Here is a 20,968-nt window from a genome sequence, read left to right as displayed (position 1 = left end):
TCAGTGAAAATATGGTTTCCAGTACTAGACTACTCATGCTCTTTTGAAAAATACATGTAATTAAGGGCTTAGTCCTGCACAATTGAAATCAATGGGGTCTATGCCCTTGATATCAATGACAGCTGTGTGTCTTAGGTGAGACCCTACAATAGAAAGAATAATAATCTCTTTGTACATAATTAGGGTTATTATTACAGCTAGTACAATACTTTAAAATATTTGTTAACAAATGTAACTGTTATTCATTGAATAAACGATCTGACAACCAATGACAAAATTTTCATTGCATATGTCAATTGATGTAAAAGTGAATAATGTATTCAGTACTCAGCCAAACTCCTTATTGTTTTATATATACAGCACCCAAAGTGGGCTTGGTGTTTCATAGGTAAAGTACATATGGCCTCTGCCCCGAAGAATTTACAATCTCAAGCACTGATCCTGCAAACACTTCGGTGTGTTTACAACTTTACTCATGTGAGTACTCCCGCTTACTTCATTTCTGAACCAAATCAATGACACTACTCAGGAACACAGTTTGTCCCAGATGCAGGTGTGTGTAAGACCCAGGTCCAAGTGTAGACATGGTACACTGAGTGAAAGCAATGAAATGGGGAAGGTAGGATGAGGGAAGAATGGAAGGGAGGATGCAGTTACTGTGGTTTTTTATGCATATTTCTTGATTCTTCTGATCTATCTATCTATCTAAAAGTCACGCTTTCAAAATATTAAGGCTGACAACCGATAACAGTAGACATTGTTTTGAATCATATCAAGGAAATTGAGCAAATAGTTTTTCAGAAAGACAACAATTAAAAATGCCTTCTTTTGGAAGTATTTGTTAAGTGTCTAACCCTGTTACCTGGTGAATGGATTCCCAATGAACTTCATCATTAATTGGGGAAATAGTTCAGGACAGAGTTCAAGAAAAAAATACACTCATAATTAACGTTATAAAATGATGCATGAATATTCATCATTAAACCTAATAGAGAAGAGAATATGGAGACAGAAAGCTTCAATATAAGAAGTCGGAGTAGAAAAGAAACACGCACAGTGAAAAATGCTGGCACGGCTTCAGTAAAGCAACTTGCATTCAACTACAGGCCATCACGGAAAGCATTTGAAGACAGGTTTCTGCATGTCTCGCACTGAAGGAGAGGGCACAGCAGGTCCCAATGCACCTTCTAAGGTATGCATGAGGGAAAGCCAACTGCCGTGGATCTGGAAAGGTTCACAGGATAGGAACTCTGCAATCACTCTAAGCCCTGACGGACTTGATTCAACACTCACTAAAGCCAGTGGGAATCAGTCCTTTGTACTTAGTGGGTTTTGGCTCTGATTGAGCTGTGAGCCCTACAACTGTAGACCGCCTAAGTTACATAATAGTTAACATCCTCATCAGCCCTTCCTGCACACTTACTAGAAATGGAAATGGGGAGCCTTGTTACTGAGGAATTTAGAGTTTGGTAGCAGAGGAGCTCCCCTGAATATAGCTTCACATAACAGATATACATACAGTATATTAGCGGTGTATAGAAAAGGTTTGTATGTCTTGTGGGTCAGAGTTAAGGTTGTTATTGGACTATACCAGGTGAAATCTCACATATTAATATCATTTTTAAACAAACATCTGTACTGCAAAGGTGGTAGAACAGACATATAAATGACCTTTCACTTGTCCATTCTATTGAAGGATTGTTTTGGTTTGTTTTTTATGGCAATGTTCCTGTTATGTATTAAAATAGGGGTTATAATATTTACTGTAGCAATTGTAACTGGACAGTAACACTTTTTTTTGCTTTTCTCTAGAACTAAACAGACCAGTCATTTTTCTTCTGAGGCTGTCCGGAGAAGCAGATAAAGGAGGTAACATACAGGTATCAGAGAGGGACCATTCAGAAATCCTTGTTCCAGGATAGGTGCACCTACCTATGCCATTGTTTTTACAGATATGAGGTAAGCGTGTAGATTAGCTAGGCAAATTAGTATTTAAATACTTATTGCCAGTGTCATGGTGTAAGTTTAATACCTGCATAAGGGTCCAGCATGGCCCTAGAAAAAAGAACTGTATATGCCTTGTTTCTATGCTGTGTGTTCCTTGTGCAATTGTCCCCTTGCATCATTCTATTTTATCAGCACTGGGCTAAGATGTGAGAAGTAGGTTATGGAAAATAGTTAGGTGTCCCAAAACAGAAGCTGTTAGTGGCTGAACTGAAGGAATCTGTGAATACTGTAGAGCTGCATCTCCAGTCCAGTCTCATCTCCTGTACATGTCTTTACAGGTCTGAGATCCATTTAGAAGTCAAGCTCAGCACTCAGCAAAGACAAGTTCCCAGTTAAAGTCTATGCTCTCATCAATCGAAGCCGTACAGAGGAAGGTTATTTTGTCATATACTTGAGTAGAGAGGAAAGGATGCTATAAATATAGCTGTAAAAAACGTCTTAGGCTAAGGAGGGTCAGCCCTCTGTAGACATGCAAAACAGCTAGTGCCAGATTAGTTGCTGGTTGAAGATACTGGTATATGAGGCCTTACCTGTACAATTAAATACATTTTATAAAGGGGAATAGTTAAACGGCTGTTCCTCTTTCCTTGCTCACCAAGAACAGATTTTGGGTTTTTTTGCTGCTATGTTTGACAGTATTATTAATTCCCTAAATAGTATAATGAATGCACTGGCTTAGGGGGTGAATGTATTTATTCTTCTAATATAAGTCTTGGCAATCCTGGGGACTAGGATTCTAGTGTGTTATAAACCTCTAGTGGAAATGTTTCAAGAAGCTGTCTACACTTCTTTGACTTGTGCAGCACACACACCTGATCCAAATGCTTGTTTATGTTGGGCTTTCCTGAAATCTTCTTGACGTTCTGTGGAGCTTATCCATTCCTGGGTTTGTCGCTGCCACTCTAATGATGTTCTAGCTTGACGATCCAATGAGCTCTTTGTTTCATCTATGTTGGAAGTATGCTGCCTCTCAAGAGAGCTTCCTTTTCTCTCTGCCGAGCCTCTGCGTTGGCCGGGGCCTATTTGCTGCCTTAAACCCTGACCAGGGGGTGGATCTGGTGGTGGTGGAAGATCTAAAAAATGTGAATAAGATTTAGAACAAGCTAATATTTAATTGAAACACGTTTTGTTTGAAACTGCAGAGAAAAAAATGTCTCCTAATAAAAGGATCTGAGTCACTTATTATGATTTTTTTGAAAAAGGAAATTCATGTTAGTCAGAAATTCAGTGTATTTACTCTCACTACTAGCCTCTACCTCCAGCAATTGGGCTACTAACTTCTATGAAATCAACAGAATACAATTTGTGTTCCTCAATACATGATGTATACTACTGTACCTGCCTCATTCAGCAACAGTCAAGGAATTATGTCAAGCTGTGAAAAATTAATCCATTTTATTTGACTGGGTTTCTTCTGTTTCCGTCTGTTTGGGACATACCTCTCTGCCCCATCCTTGAGTTTCACTTTCAGTTTCGGTTCTGAATGAACTCAAAATCTCAAAGTAAAATTCAATCGAATCTCACAAAATATCAAGTTATTTAAAAAAATATGTCATCACTGACAATATATTATTATAAATGTGCAAAATATATTTTAAAGAGAGCCATTTAATAAGATGAATATTTTTTGCAAAAAAAATCTCACTTTTTCAGAAAAAAAGTTCAGTCAAAACCTGCTATTTTGAAAAAACTTCAGCCACTTCCTAAATTTAACGAACATATCATTTTACCCAAATCAAAACAAATTTTCAACTGAACACTGAATGTCACATGATGTTCAGAAGAACTTGTATGCTACATTTCAAAGTTTATACCCTAAACCACTAAAGTGGTAGTACTGTTCAAAAACAGAGGTTTCAAAGCATGTCTGTGATGACAAAAGCATAAGAACATAAGAATGGCCATACTGGGTCAGACCAAAGGTCCATCTAGCCCAGTATCCTCCCTTCCAGCAGTGGCCAATGCCACGTGTCCCAGAGGGAATGAAGAAAGCAGGTAATCACCAAGTGATCCATCCCTTGTCACCCATTCCCAGCTTCTGGCAAACAGAGGCTAGGGACACCATCCCTGCCCATCCTGGCGAATAGCCATTGATGGACCTATCTTCCATGGAGTTATCTAGCTCTTTTTTGAAGTAGATAAGCATACTTTTCTCACTATATAGAATCCTGAGACAGTGATCAAAATTGGAAAATTATAGCTCAAAAAAGTGAAATTTTGACTGAAGTTATACAATAGGAAAACAAGAGACCGTGGCTCTTTATGCCTCAAGATCAGATTGTGAGGAATTTTTTAAAAATTGAGGTGCCTCTCATTTTCCCCTGAGAAGCTGCCCCCATGCCGCCTATCTATAGTGTATGTAGAACAGCCTGTAGCTCATGATTATTATGTACTATATTATGGTTCTACTAATTGTATTGGGAAAATTTTACAGATATGTTGGGAGACATCCTTAGATGGTGTAGCTCAATTGACTCCAGTTGAGCTTTGCCAGTTTACACCAACTGAAGCTCTATCCTTTTGTTTTTTACCCTTCAGAAATTACAGGATCTGAAAACTTTTAATTGGAACTTGACCAGGAACAGTGGATGGTATGAAGGAGTATTCCTCTGCTTTTAGAACCTGCACTGGAGTCTCAGAGTTGTAGCTATGAAGGGACTGAAGCAATTTTTACATATTGATGAGGAGGTCTTGGTCAACAGATTTATTTTAAAAGGCTGGCAGTGTTTCAGTTTTATATGGGGTAAGATTCTTCATGTTCATATCCTTGATAGTAGAGGTGATACTTGCATTTCCTGTGTGTGGGGCAGCGTTGTCTCCAAAGTTGATGAGACAGCTTCCCAGTCAGCACTTTTGTTTTGCATAGTTAAATGAGAAAATGCCGGTTATTTGGGACAACAGGTCAATGTATGGGACAGGAGAGTTATATCTGGTAGCAGCACTATACCTCTGCTCTTGAATGAGGTGCCAACCCCCAGACTGAGATCTCTCTCTTCTGGCTAGCACAATATTATAACAATCTGTCAGTGGGCTTGGTGTATACGTTATGTTCAGTGCTAATTTATTTGAGTTTTTTTAGTTATGAATATAAATGTGACCTTCCATGCCCCCGACTGCATTTGAGTTATTGTAGGTGGATGAGCGGAGGGGTATGGGAGCCTGCCAATGTAAAATTGCTTTATAGTGTTGGCTTCCAAAATGGCATTCCTTATAATTGATTTTACTGCAATCATAACCAGTTACCTTACAGAACCAAGACACTGGCATCTGCTTATGCAATTTGAAATTCAGATTATTGAAGTTGTAACTTACAATCTCTATTTGAACATCCATGCAATTCACTAAAGGCAGTCTGTAATATGGAATCTGATTCTCCAACATAGAACTATTACAATTTCACAATGAACAAAATAAAATAAAATAAAATAAAATAATAGGGAGCAACAAATGTGTAAGTTTTAAATCTGCAACAGATAGTAGCACAGAAACAGAACGTCATTAAATTAAAAAATTGTTCCAGTATTAATACTTTACTGTATACAGTGCCTTTCATCTGACTATCCCAATGCACTTAGCAAACTTTCATGAATCAAACACTGGAGAGGAAGAAAGCCTTGTTGTTAAGGTACAGATTGGGAATCAGGAGATCTGGACACAACTCCTTGACCTGCAGCAGATTTCCTCTGTGACCTTGGGCAAATCACTCAACCTCACCTTTCCTGCAATTCCATCTGCAAAATGGATATCATTGCCTGGGGCACAGCAGTGATGTGAATATTGATATTTGTAAAGGACTTTGAAATCTGTGGATGATATCAGCTATTTGAAGTTAAACAAGTTATTTTTGAAGGAAGTCTCACACATTTTTGGAAGTAGGGTACGTCTATCTTAGAGAATCCATCTAGGCTGGTCCCACCCTGAGCCCAGGGTTGTGGGGTCCATGTTGTACAAAGGCTGGCAGGGGAGGACTGTAATGACTGATGGCCCTACTACCCAGTCATGGTCTGATTTAGTGTTGAGCTGTCTAATTGCTTGCTCTCTGTCTTAGGACTGGCTGGCAAAGCAACACTCTTTCCTCCCTTTTCTAAAAGAAGTTTTGCATTTAGTGGTAACTCTTTTGCCTCCCTTCTTTTCCTGTGTCTGTGGCATTAATTATCCCCTCCCCCTACCTTTAACCTTAGTTAAGCTCACCAGACACACTCTGCTGTTTCCCCTGAGCCTATATAAAGATCTCACTGCATCTGGAGCCATGATGAGCCCGTTCCCATTTCACAGCAAGCTAATCTTTCCCACCCACACACTCTGCTCTGTGTGTAAATCAATGGTGGTGGCAGCACCCCACATCATATAAAATCACCTCATACTGATCAGTCAACAGGTTGGAATTTGGGCTACCAGCAAAGGATAAGAGAGACTAGATGGATTTACAATCCCACTTCCATATGGCCAGGCTGGTATGGTTAGATTCATCTCCGTAGTACACATGGAGGGGAGTCAACTTGTTTCCTAACGTCAATAGCTCCAAGAAAATTGTAAACCAAGAAATGAGGGGATTTCAGAGGAGAGACCCTAGTACATGATGGTATTGCCTAATTGTTCCATCCCAACGGGATTCATCTTTCTGATGTCAGGTACTACATATTTAACTTGGATATCCAGCAACTGATTGGTTTGGTGGAATGCCAGCCAACCACCACTAGCAATATCTAATGGCTGGATCATAAATTTGCAAGCCAATTTATAATTGAAATTGGAGTTGGTGGGGTGAAGGCCTTGTCTTCTGATTGCCTAATTGAGGGACTGGGATTCAGATGCTTTAGCACAGCACAAACCCCAAGCAGAGATTAATGGAGGGTCGGCTTGGGCTTAGTCTAGCCCTCCTTATGAGTGTAGAGTGATGGCTGCCTTGCATGGCGAAGTCAAACAGGCTCTTGGACTGTCATCAACTGGACAAAGGCACAGCATATGGTTGGAAGGTAGGCTGCAGGCACCCCTTTCTGCAAGATCTAGCCATTCATTGTTTTCCCAGGAGTGATTATTATTGTTATAGTCAATAAAGCTGCACCCTATGAGCTGTTCTTTGTAATCAGAGTGTGAGTGTCCTCCTTACAGTGGCATAGGCAAAGGTGAGCAGAAGCAAAGATTGGGCAAGTCAGTGGCAAAGATGAGGAAGGAACTGACGTGCTAACTCCAGGTCCACTGCTTTAGTCAATAGACATACTTCCTCTCTGATTCTTTTTCTATGGGTTTGTCAAGTATTATGTTCCACTAAAGTTGTAAATTTAAATTCAGCCAGGAGGGTATAGTTTGGTTAAAATATGCAGCTTGCAGCGCTCTGCAATTTATAAGTTTATTGAATAAATAAGTAATGGAAGAATGTACTAATGAATTTTGACTAGAGCTCTGAGAAATGGTCACAACAGAACCTGACACCACACACCACTTGACTTCTACATTTGCTGGAAGATTTGTCAAGGCTCACTAACCATTAGAAAGAACAAGAGACTAATTTCTGAGTGCAAATATGCAGACTCACAGGCATAAATCACACCCCAACATTGTTTGAGGGACCACAAAGTTCAGCTGATCCTATGGTACCAACTGAAGTAGGGAAAAATGCATCTCCAGGGGATGCCCTTCTTTCTATCTCTGATTTGCCTGTTTGGAAGAGAGGGCAGCCGCAAAGCATCAGGGGGCACTGAAGCGTTGACCAGAACAATGAGGAGAGCACCTACATCCCCACCCTCATTACAGGAGTGGTGAAAATGGCTGATGGCTCTTTTAAAGCTGTTTGTTTGCCTGCAGCCCTCTCCAAATCCTTCAGCATTTACAGTAGCCAGCTATGACAGCAGCACAAGTGGTAAGAGAGCCACACATAGGACTAGCAGATGGTGGTTGCTTCTTTTGCTAATCACAAGTGTTAGTGAGGTAGGAACAACAGGAGAGATGGTTGTTCAGGTGATTAGAAGGAACAGATCCACCAGGGATTTGTAGGTTGGAAGAGGGGATTAGAGAGAAACAGAGGTGTCAGAGGATTAAAGAGAAAGACAGAGCCACTAGGGAGTGGAGGTGAGTGGAATTCAGGAATGGAACAGCATTACCGAGCAGTGGGATAGGTGGGCAAGGACAGCAAGGCATGGGTTAATATGGACCTTTTGTATGGGTGGCACAAAGACCATGAGCAAAGCGGAACACAGTATGGCACACTTTGAATTTGTTCTTGGGAAATCCATTTGAATATTGTTACCTCCATGCATTGGCTAAAGTCATGGTTTTGATGTGAAACCAGATGAAATTCAGTCATTTTAGATGTGACTTGCAATGAAATTTCTAGAAACCTGAGAGGAGTTAACCCATCCATAGACGAACCAAAGAAAGGTTTGCTTGAAGTCCTGCTCAGTGATGAATCAACCAAGTTTCACACAACTCTCATTTCAACATTATTCACTTGACGACTTAGAGATCTTACATCATGGAACAAATAGCTCACTGGAGCACACATGCTTTAAGGGAACGCTTTACATTTTTTCAGTCCTGCATGCATGCAACATATCAGTACTACTACGGAGCTCACTTCAAACCAAAGAACTTACCATCTGTCATTCCCTCCCTGCGGTGAGGCAATGGGAGTTGGTCCAATCTACCCCCCTTGTGTTTTTTAGTAGGCCTAGGCCTCTGGCTCTGATTCAGGGCTGCACTGGTGTTACTGTCAGTTGAAAATGGACTGCTTGGCCGAGGTCGCTGAGAGGAAGGGTATGCTTTGCCTAGAGGAAAAAAAAGGAAATAAAAATGGAAAACATTATTACAATGAAGTAGGCTGTGCTCTCATGTGTCTGATCTGAAGTATTGCGTATCTTCCCTTTCAGCACTCATATGAAAACTGTCAGCCCTTTGGGGCAGGGACCATCTTTTTGTTCTGTATTTGTACAGCATCTAGCACAGTGGGGTCCTTATCTATGACTAGAGTTCCTAGGCTCTCTGGTAATACAAATAATATTAATAATGATGATGAAGATAAAGTAAGTGCCCTGCTGAAATATCCGCTGGTGACAATCATTTTAAAATACTCCACAATAAGCCAAGTGAGAAACTCAGCATTATATTTTCCTTTAAATTTTTAACTAAAACCATTCCAAAACCATTATGATAAAACTATTATATGTTGTGTAACTCATGCCTACTTTTTATACTAAACAGATGTGTTCAGAATAATTTCTTACACTTGCAGGGGGATAAAATAGTTTTGCAATTGTATAATGTTTATTCACCATATAACATCTTTCTCTGTGTATAGCATACATACACTGAGCCAGATTCTTATCTTCGTGACTCCAGTGTACTTTATATTTGGTGTAACTACAGTGACACTAATGTAGCTGATTTTACAAAATATATACTAATTTATGCCTGTAGATCTATGGACCCAAACAAACAAAGAGCAAGAACATTTATTTTTGTAAAGATTTCTCCATTATTTTATTTATTATTTTGTGAATATGCATGTGTATGTAAAAACTTATTCTGGACACGTTGGCTAACTGAACTGATTACTTAGAGTTCTCTTTATACTGAACCACCTTCTCTAAAAAACCCACTCCTTTTCTGCTTGACCCTATTCTAATGGGGGCATTCAAGAGTATCATAGCAGGGGTTGTTTGCTGACAATTCAGTTGCTTTATTCATTTCTTTTTTACATGTATGTATTAATTCAATCAAATTCTCCAAAGTCTTTTGAATACATTGGCTTATTGTCTATTAAGATTGGATGAGCCCTTTGGAATCTTTTCAGAATGTTTTATTCTTGTTTTACTTGTTTGACATCTGTAACAAGTACCTTAGGAATTTTAACATTGTACTTTGTTTTGAACTGGTGGTTATTCTGATTTTCTTTAATTTTATCCAGAATTCAATGTGTTAAGACAACCAAACTCCTTGTTTTTCTTGTAAACCGAGAAGGACCAAGTCTGGCCAAACTGCACAGGACTTGATAGGAGAGATAAGGTGGCTGTATGCCATCTTTGTGCTCCCCAGGCTGCTTGGGAGCGGTTTTGGTGTCTGGTGAAGAACTTAGAGAAGACGGTGGGCTGCTCTAACCTAAACTGGCTGTTAAAATCCCTCAAAGACCCAGTAGACTTGCAGGGGGTCACTGGAGTACGGAAGTGTTCTAAATACACCCCCTTCTTTTAGCCGTGCCCTAGCACATACCCTACTCTGGTGGGGTCTCTTAGGGTTAGAGATAGCTATGTTGACTTTCTGTCATCTGGGGTTTCCTCCGTGACAAGGGAATCTTTATCTGTCAAGTGGTAGAGTATTACAGCCCTTTGCACTGCCAGAGTGGTGCAAAGCTGCTGTGAAAGGAATCAAGATCTGTCCCACAATCTCCCAAAGATTGATTTTTAGTAATTCGTACATGCAAGAATTGCTTTTTCAGCATTTGAGTTCTTATTTTTCCTAGTCATAGATTCAACCAGAAACAAATACATGCCAAAATAGTGAGGATTTGATTTAAAAATTTTAAGGAAAAGAAATTCAGAGATGAGTCTGAAATCCCATCATTAACTCACTCCATATTGCAGCACAGATGTTTTGTAAAAATAAATCCTGACAGCACGTAGACACCATGGAGTGTAAAAACAACATCCTCCATGGCACTTTAATCTGCACCAAAGGAGATTAAAGTAAAAGTTTCCTCCTGTGCATTAATGTAGCACTGTTTGGAACGGGACTACATTAATGAGCACTTGGGAACTTTTAGTGCACACCAGTACAGTCAACACTGGTCAGTCAGTGCATGACATGCTAGTGAGGACTAAAATTTACACCCCTCTGGTGAAGACTAAAACACCTTGTAGACAAGCCCTGAATCTAGGATGAAATTTCTTCTGTACGTGAATTCTCTTGTTTTAATGGGTGTAAGTCTAACCCTTAAGTCAGCATGCAGGCTTTGGAAAAAATATATGACATGTTTGTGATTGACTTAAGTACCTATGAAAGAGAGGGGTAATGATAGTACTGACTTGAGTCATACATAGGGCAGGCAGGTGACATGCAAGTTTCCCAGCACAATTCTTTCAGTACACCTCATATCTGACCTGTAGCATCTCTGTTATTCTCGTCTCTTTAGTAAAATCTGCTCAGTCGTGCCAGACTGTCTGTATTGGTGATATAGTAGTCCCATTATAGGGTATTATAAAAATGAAAAAAAAATATCCAAAATCATTGACCTATGTGACAATTAGCACAATGGCAACTGGAAACCTGAATGAGTGTGTCATGAAGGAGAAATACTTTGGTCCCAATTCGCCAGTGCCTTGTCCCCTGCATAGGCACCCATGAAAAGTGAGTGTAAGATGCTATCAAACCAGAATGCTCCAATCACACCAGTGATGGTGTTTCACACCCACTTGGCTATAGGTGTTAATGACTACACAGGGTACTAGGTAGTGTAGAATAAGGCCTTGAGATACCGTCCCTGAATGACAGTCAAAGAATATTGCCTCTTCTCAGCTAGAGAAATGTCCTGTGATGACTCATTATGGTGCATCAGGTAGGTAATATGCATTTTAAAAACCACATAAATATATTGTTTGATAGACCACGGCCCAGGAGGTATCACTGAAAGTATCATATTGTCATTAAACTACAACAAGTACCAGGAAGTGTTTTTTGCTTGCTGATTTAGACCCATAGAGGAGAACAATAATCTTTTGCCATAATGGTCCTGTGATGACAACGGGATACTTTGGCATGTTCTAAACTGTAATGGTTCATCAAATAGATAATATGTTAGCATGCAATTTTAAAAATGCACATCAATCACTTGATAAACCATAACACCACCATCAAAACCTAACTGGGTGTTTTTCAAGCTGGAAACACCCAGTACTTGACCAGAAAGATGCACCTTTTGTGCACGGATATGCTACACAATAATATATTTTAAAGTTTGCGTGTGGGAGGGGGAAGAGGGCCTGTACCTCTTAATGGGCCTGATCCACACAACATTAAATCAACATTGACTTCAATGGACTTTGAATAAGCCCCAGTAAGAGTTCACAAAAACTAGAAAGGGTGCAAAAGTTTTGATGCCCTCACACAAGGCTTTTCAAAGAGTCTCTTCAAGCAAAATAATCAGTGTTAAATGATATTTTGGCCAAATTCTGGCACGGCTAAAGGCAGACAGTCCATTTATTTCCCTATGAAAAGACAGACTGAACAAATCAATGTTTCACTACTGCAGGGAAGCAACTGGAGAGCTTTGTCTGTTTTTAAAAATGAAATAACTGTTTTAAAGATTGATTAATTTAACTAAAGAATCGGGGTGAAATCCCGGCTCCATTGAAGGCAATGGCAAAACTCCCATCGGTGCCAATGTAACCAGGATTTTTCACCCTCTGTCTTTGTGAGTGGCTTGGGTGAGTGCCAAAAACCTATTCTCCATTTCTAAGGTATAGCATTTGCCATCTAGTTACTGAGGTAATTTTGCATGCATGAGGACTGCAGGATCAGCCTCTATGTTTATGGGCAACTTTCCTAAATGCAAATAATGTACTAAAGGGCAAACTTTATATGAGAATAGTACTAAAAGTTCCAAAATTATGGGAACAGAGTGGTGCCTGCAGGCAGAAATGTGAAATGAGTGTGTAACAAATAAAAAAAAAGTTCCCTAATTAATATTGTGCTATTAGTTTTTGTTGGTTTAATTAAACAGCAAAGGTTGTTTTGCAGTTTTGATAAAACTCAGGATACACACATGAATTCTCACTGTGTCCAGAACATTTTTATTACATTTTACTTATCTCTTTTTTTGCTAGAAATGAACATGGGAAACATGACACATAAGAGGCTTGTGAATTATAAATTACATAAAGTAAATTCTATTTACTCCTCCTTTGTTTCAGAAGGAAAAAGTGTGTTGTTTTCAAAAACAATAGTAATTTTGCCACTCTTACATTTAACTTGTAGATGCAGTTGATATATTTGAAATTAATGTCCTGAAATCCAAATATAAGAAGTTATTCCAATAAGTGCCATTAAAGCAATTGATTAATAAGGCTGTTAGTGATAAACTTACACCAGTTCATCCCATAGTTAGAGAGCCTTCCCAGAAAATACACTGTGCAAAAGAGATGCACTAGAACAGCAGTAATGGAGGTAATGACTACATGTGCTTTTCATTACTAGAAATATTATTGATTGTGAGACGATTTTGCAAAAAATAAATCATCAAAAATTGCATAGCAAAATTAGTAGTCTCTTTGCTGCAATATAAAAGGGAGCACATGTCAGTAAATCCATAGTGGAGTCAGAGTAAAGGGAAATAGCAGACTGAAGCTGGTGATTAAAAGCTTGTGCTATTCATTGCTCGGAGTACTAAAATTAAAACAGAGTGCAAGGTTTTGATTAAAGCTATGCAGAAAAAAACTGTTCAACCTCCTTATTCCATGCAGGTTAAATAAATTCTGAGTGAGACTTGAGTTGACTGAAAAGAAGAAGAGAAAGACAAGGAAGAGACCATGCAAAAAGCATCAACTTTGAGTCTACAAACCTGTTCTTGTCAGGCTGGTTCCATCCAGCCTAAACCCAGCTTTATCTGCTGCTGCAACCAGTGCTTGTGCAAAACTGCCGCTGGTAAAGATCGAGTCATCTGAGGAGCTACCTACACTAGATCTATGACTAGAAAAGTTACGGTCCTCATCAGACGCAGAACCCCATCCATTTACCATTGAACCTAAAAACAAATGTAGGGGTCTAGTGAGTTGTATACATTTAATATCTTATCTGTTTAGCTAAAGCTCAAAGGCCCATCAAGTTTATTCTCATCAAGAAAGCAAAAGTTTATCTGGGAGAGTCTGGCATCAAAGCAGTATCTGTGTACAAGGAATCTTTCAGGAGTAGATGGAATTACATTCATTGGTTGTCCCTTGCTCATTTGACCATATGTACAAAATGGGCCAAATTCTGATGTCATCTATACTTATGAAAATTCTGTGTAAATTCCACCAAAGTCTATGCATTTACTAAAAATTTACAGCAATGTAAAGGAAATCTATTGCCACATGATCTGACTCCATATGTTGTACAGTAGTACATAGCCTGATATTTACAATGTAAGGCCTTAATTTAGGACACCATGAACATGCATAAGTCTCACTGAACCTCTTTAAATTGAACATTGAACGCATGCTTACATACTGTCCCGAACAGAGATGCAGTTAAGGAACTATGTAAATGCTTTCTTTAATTGAGACCTTAAAATCGTTATGCGATCTTTAAGTCAAAACTAGAGAACAACCAGTGCATACTGCAGTTCATTGTAATTCCTTGAGCAAACTCAAAGAGTTTCAGCCTTAAAGTTTGGTTGGGAATAAATTTGCAGGAATGTGACTACATTCTGAATTTAATATTGGGTCCTTTACACATTCAAATGCTGCCTTCCTGCCCTGCTCATGGGTTACCACTATTGTAAGAAAAAAGTGTAACTAAAGTGACAAAAACGTATTCAGAAATACATCAGATCAAAACTTTTGAGAGAGAGAGAGGGAGGGAGAGAGAATGAACATAAGTAGAATACTTAATACTGATGGAAGGATACATTCTTTTGGCTCCCCAGTTATCTGTACTTTTTAGTATCTGAAGCATGGTTTTGAAACACAATGTACAGTATAGTATGTACTACATTTTCAAAAGTTATCACTGAGTTTGGGATTTTTAAAGTTGCTGAACACCCATAATACTCATTGACTTCAATTGGGGTTGTAGGTGATGTGTACTTTTGAAAATCAGTCCCAACATGTCTCAAATTTCCAAAAACTGAGGTACTCAAAATTACACTGTGGCCTACATCACCACATACATTGCAAAATAAGCAAGTGAGCACATGTGCAGCAGTAGAAATGCTGATTTTTCCAAGATACGCAAGGATACATGTAGAGGGATAAATCATCCCTTAGATTTACTATACACACAGTGATGATGTTCAAATGTTGTAGTGTAATTTTAACACCTGACCTGCAAACCCTCTTTTTCATTACATGTACAGGGAGTTATTTAAAGCCTAATGTCTAAAAGAAAACCTTTAAATTATGGATTGCTTATTACACCAAAGTTGATAAATAGATATTTGTGGTATTATAGATTATTAAAAGCTATCTGGCAAAAGTAAAGGAAAAATATAATTGAAATCAGGAATTCAATCAATAACATATACCAGTGCTTCTCAGTCAGGGGTATGCATACTCTTGGGGGTACACAGAGGTCTTCTGGGGGTACATCAACTCATTTAGATATTTGCCTAGTTTTATAATAGGCTACATAAAAAGCATTAGTGAAGTCAGTACAAACTAAAATTTCATACAGACAATGACTGGTTTATACTGCTTTCTATACTATACACTGAAATGTAAGTAAAATATTTATATTCCAATTGATTTATTTTACAACTATATGGTAAAAATGAGAAAGTCAGCAATTTCTCAGTAATAGCGTGCTGTGACACTTCTGTATTTTTAGGTCTGATTTTGTAAGCAAGTAGATTTTAACTAAGGTGTAACTTGGGGGTATGCAAGACAAATCAGATTCCTGAAAGGGGCACAGTAGTCTGGGAAGGTTAAGAGCCACAGACATACACTGTATTACAAAAAAAAGAGGAAGAGGGAGAAGTTTCTGTGCCACAAACTTTTTGAAAACAGTGGATTACTTTTCAGTGCTGCAGTGACCAAATCTTTTAACATCAGCAAAGTGGCAGGCTGTAATAACACAGGTTCATGCACTCCAAAGATACAAGAACAGAAACTGAAGAGGTCTATGGAGGTCTGACAGGCAGAAAGTGTGTTCAGCGCAACAGAAAGTGACAGAGTTTGATTCTGCTTGCCAAGAGCACACACAAAATTATTACTTTCCAAATAGACTCCACCTGACACAGACAGATGTAAGGAATCTAAGATAACAGCAAGGGATGGCTGAAACCGAACCTCCTCCAAGAGGAAAATTTCTTAAACAGAACATCATACAGAAAGGAGAGCAGTAGCTTGGCAATAGGCATTGATATGAAATATGAAAAACAATGATATAAACAGATATAAAAACAACGAAAAGGACAAAAGAAAATGAGATGCTAGAGGTGAAGACACTAAAAAAAAATGCTTCCTATGACCTTAAAGTTCAGCGTCTGCTTCGTTACCTTGCTGAATTGGGGCCTATGATTTTAACAATGTAAATAAAACAAAAGGAATAAGTCTAAGTATGTGTTACGGAAGAAAATTAAAACATACTTTCCATTTACATGTAGCATTCCATCTACTTGCATACCAGTCACACAATTTTCTGAAGCAGTTGTTATACAATATATACTATACATGCATACACAAATTAAACATGCACACAGACCAGGTTTACTTAGCAATACCTAGACTTTTGTAATAATAATTTGACAATAATTAGAGTACCCATTTTTCACATGTATTCTTTTTTAAAGCGTTGGAAAGCCCTGGAGACAGTCTCACTTTTAAGTACAGAACAAGTTGTGGCATGGTGAGCAGCAGTGTGCTCCTAAAAACACATGCGCGCACACACCTCTTTCCTTTAATCTGTCATACTTCAACTGTGTTGTGGAAGGACCATCTCTAGGAGTGAAAGGGAAGCTCAATCCTTTTTCTGATTTGATCTTTATTTGCTGAATCTGTCAACGTGGTTGCCAACTACTGATGATGTGTTTGGTATTATGGCTTCCTGTACTTTGATAGCTGAATTGAGATTCGCAGCTCACTTCACATAGATCAGCAAACTGCTATCAAATTGTAGTGAGATTTTGGTTACCACTGACTTTGGATATAATTGAACTGGGAACTAGGGGTGAAAATTTCCAGACATTACTACCAATCTCCTGAGCTATTCTGGCCAACTGCTTAAACATTTTTTTTTCACCACAATCTGTAAAAATAAAAATGTTCCTTTGTTTATCTTACAAATGTGTGGACATTCACAACTAAAGATTGAACCTTGCTTTGTTGTACAAACACCCCTAGGTCATAATTCAGCTGGGTTAATCTAACACACTTAGTAAATGATGACTGCTTTTTAATGGTGCCCACTGGCACTGTTTTCCAAATCAGATAAACAATTGTTATCTGCATAAAGGTAGAATAAAAGGTACTGGTGTCCCTCTCAGATCAACTGTGTATTTTCCAAACAGGCTTTTAGTAGGTTTACCTCCTTTACATACAGCAACTTACTCTGTGTTGTTGAAGAGTACATTGGAGTTTTTATGTTTTCTGGCAACTGCAAATTTTACTCTTGCAGACAGCAGCAGTAAATGCATTATGCAAAACAAAATCAACTATCTGAAAAGTTGAACTCTGTTTTCTTGCTCCATAAAACATATTTGGATGCTAAGGCACACAGGAAGTTGTTTTGCTCCTACAGAAAGGTTAGGAGGATAGAATTGCTAGTAGATTGCTTGCTACTGATTTTATTATTTCCTGACATTTTACAGGCAATGAAAAAGCTACTTCTTTGTGCAAACTGAATCCTTCAGTACATCTCTTGTACTGTTTTTAAGTTTACCCTGCCTGTGAAACACAACCAACCTCTCTTTTCAGAGAAAGCTGCCCGTTGGTCCAGATACCTTCGAAACAAGCTCTTAGCTATTGATTAGTACTAGTCCAGGTGTATTGATTTAAGGTTTGATCCTTCAAGGTGCTGAGTACTCTGGCCCCCACGTGGCAAAACACTTAGATCTAGCTTTACAAAGGCATTTAGGTGTCTAAAGATGCAGATAGGTGCCTTTTGGGATTTTCCAAAGGGCCCAAGTGCCAAATTCCCAATGGCCCTTTTGAAAATTCAGCTAGGCACCTATTTACATATTTTAGTGCCTAAATACCTTTAAAAACTGGCCCTTATGCACTGATCTAGCAAAGAATCCCTATTCAGTAAAGCACTTATAAGCACACGCTTAACGTTAAGCATTGAAGCCAACAAAACTTAAGTATGTGCTTAAGTGCTTCCCCAAATGAGCACCTTAAGCTCATGCTTATATTTAAACATGGGGATTAGCCCCATGATTCATGTTAAGCTCAGGCTTAAGTACTTTGCTTGATCAGGGCCAGAGTGACCAGTGCTTTTGCAGGATCCAATTCTCTGAGCCTGATCCTGCTTCCACTGAAGTGAATGGCAAAACTCTCATTGACTACAGTGTACAGGAGCAGCCCTTTATACTCCTAGGAGCATATCCAGCCTTTTATATTTATTTATTAATACAAAACATGATCATCGACTTTAGTAGGGAATCATGTAACAGTGGGAGGCTATGGCTATGCTGGGTAACAGAGAATTATGGGAAGTGCTGAATAGTGAATAAAAAAGTGCTACATCTATCTATAAATTTATCTATCTATAAACCCACTCTGAAAATAAGACCTTGACATATCCTGTATATTATACAACAGTGATCCCCCTCCCCCACCCAATATTGAAATTTATAAGTATGAAATGAAATCTGTAGGTTCTTAAAATTGTCTCTTCTGGCCAGGAATCTTTAACAAAAGAATAGAAGCCATTCATATAAGTTTGACATTTTATAGGTCCACACATAATCAAGGCGTCTATAAACATTTAATGAAAAATGAATTTATGCCACTTAGCCAAATTTATTTGTGTTTCTACTTTCAGTCTGTCTAGGTGTTTTGGTTTCCATATTGCTGAAAGGCCCAACATTTTTTCAAATTTATTGAAGCTGTTAGAGAAGAAATGCACATCGCACATTAAGTAGTTGCTCAAATGTTGCCCAGCAGTAAAATACTGTGATAAAGTGGCATCTTGCTGTGTCTCTACTACATCTTCAGCACTAAAATTAATTTATGATCAGTCATCAATTCATTTACATGTCATTTTATGCTAAATCCATCCTTGCTGATGAATGCCTATCCCCAGATCCATTAAGCTAGGATAAAGCCTGTGCTTTATAGTATGACCCTGCTAATTGTAGTATTACCATTTTTATGAGGTACAAAAACTAGCAGTTCCCTATTTTCTAAGCACATATTTAATCCATGAACCACATTCTTCCTATTAAATGCAATCTGCCTAACTGCCTGTAAAATAAAATCTTTAGCAATATGTATCCCTGAGTAAATCAATACCAATATTGACCTCTGCCTTGGTAAAATATTGGTTAAGTAACGGATGTTGTGTAATTTTCTAGAGTTATGACATTTGTGCTCGGACACATTGAATAAACAGCTTTTACCACATAGCTGACAAGCCGAGTAGTTTTTTTTTAAAAAAAAAGTAGGTTGAACATATGCAAAAGAAGATTGTTTTTTTCTCTGTGCTTTGCTTCTTGTTGGCATATTTATTAGAATTTTAGATTATTTCATTTTTGTTACGCATGTGCAAGAATAACTGTGTACTGTTTTCAGTCATAAGAACATAAGAATGGCCCTACTGGGTCAGACCAATGGTCCATCTAGCCCAGTATCCTGTCTCTGACAGTGGCCAGTGCCAGATGCTTCAAAGGAAATGTAGAGAACAGGGCAGCCATCAAGCGATCCATTCCCCCGTCGTCCAGTTCCAGATCTGGCAGTCAAAGGCTAAAGGACACCCAGAGCATGGGTCTTGGCTAATAGCCATTGATGGATGTATCCTGTTTCACTTGAGCAAACTATGGGTTTGATTAAACTCCTGTTGGACTTAACAGGGTTGCATCTACAGTAAACTCTCTTCTCCTCAGCTTCCACGTAAGTACAGAGGCACTAGTGGGGGTAATGGCATGAACCATTATGTAGAAGGGTCACTGGAGCAGGTCTATCACAGATGACAAAGGCTGAAAGTTCTTAAAATGTCTGTACCTTATTTGTAACTAGAGTGCTCACTGTTTTTACACTGCTGGTGGCAAGGCTATGAAATTTTAAGGGGTGGGAGGGGAGGTGAAAGGGGGCTGGTCAAGGCCTAAGAGTTTTTCAGTTGACTTCAATGAAAAGTGGATCAAATCCCATACAGTAATATTCGACAATTAAGTCCCTATAACTAATAAAGCAGAACAAGAAGAATTCTGGTCAAAATTATGGCACAAAATTGCATCATGAATACAAACATTACATTTAATCTGTCCCTCAAATTTCCCATTACCAATATTTCAACGAACCTGTTAAAAGAAAAGGAGATATAAATGATCAATTAACTGAAAGATAAGAAAGCATGAGTTCTATATCAGCTCAATGTTTTTATGAGAACCAACAACTTAATTGTCTAATAAACTATGGACGATTTAGATGCTGGGAAAAACATCATAGTGTTAAAATAAGTCCTTCTTTCCATTTACTATTACTCAGAATTTTCCTGGAAACAAATTAATGCTTCAGCTTTTAGATTTATAAAATCATTACTCAAAAGTTTAAATAGAATTTTCCCAGCTTGGGTTTCCTTTATAGTACCTAGAGACCATTAGGATGTGTTTACTGTGAACTCCTCTTCCCCCCTCCCTTTTTTTTTAATACATGTCAACATTTGGTCTCTCACCCACAAACAGAAAAAGCTTAAAAGCATAGAGGAAAATCTCTGTCTGCATCCTCCATTAGCACTAACTAAATCAAGAGGGGCTGGCAAACAAAGACTTTTTGACAATGAGAGGACCCTACTATAATTTCTAAATCTAACATTTCCTAATTCAGTTGACATATGATCCTACTGACCCTAATAAAATAGCCTTTAGAAAAAAATCCTGATGGTGACTTTCCATTTGGGGCCCCAACCTCAAATTTTTGGAATTGTATTGGATTTTCCATCTATCAAATTTTATGGTTTGATCAAAGTAATTCATCCACTTTCAGATAAAAAGATCCACTTCCACTAATAGACCACTCAGAATGCACCAAAATCTGACAGCATCTCCATCAGCTCTGCTTAATCATGGTCTTAGATGTTATTCAGACTTTTCTAGCAACTTCTATTTTCTAACTGCCAT

At 38.4% G+C, this 20,968-nt stretch overlaps 1 protein-coding gene across 1 annotated transcript in view; it reads right to left on the bottom strand.

Annotated features, from left to right (window-relative positions):
• ROBO2 (roundabout guidance receptor 2) overlaps positions 1-20,968 on the bottom strand; it is a 554,839-nt gene that overhangs the window by 2,575 nt on the left and 531,296 nt on the right. Inside the window, exons 26-28 of the mRNA XM_077815319.1 lie at positions 13,556-13,738; positions 8,601-8,771; positions 2,820-3,080 (exon numbers count right to left, since the gene is read on the bottom strand). Coding sequence (XP_077671445.1) covers positions 2,820-3,080; positions 8,601-8,771; positions 13,556-13,738 — 615 coding nt within the window. The remainder of the gene's footprint in view (positions 1-2,819; positions 3,081-8,600; positions 8,772-13,555; positions 13,739-20,968) is intronic.

Source organism: Eretmochelys imbricata, chromosome 1 (assembly GCF_965152235.1).
Source record: "Eretmochelys imbricata isolate rEreImb1 chromosome 1, rEreImb1.hap1, whole genome shotgun sequence".
NCBI classification, from domain to species: domain Eukaryota; kingdom Metazoa; phylum Chordata; order Testudines; family Cheloniidae; genus Eretmochelys; species Eretmochelys imbricata.
This window is presented reverse-complemented; position numbering and strand designations above follow the sequence as displayed.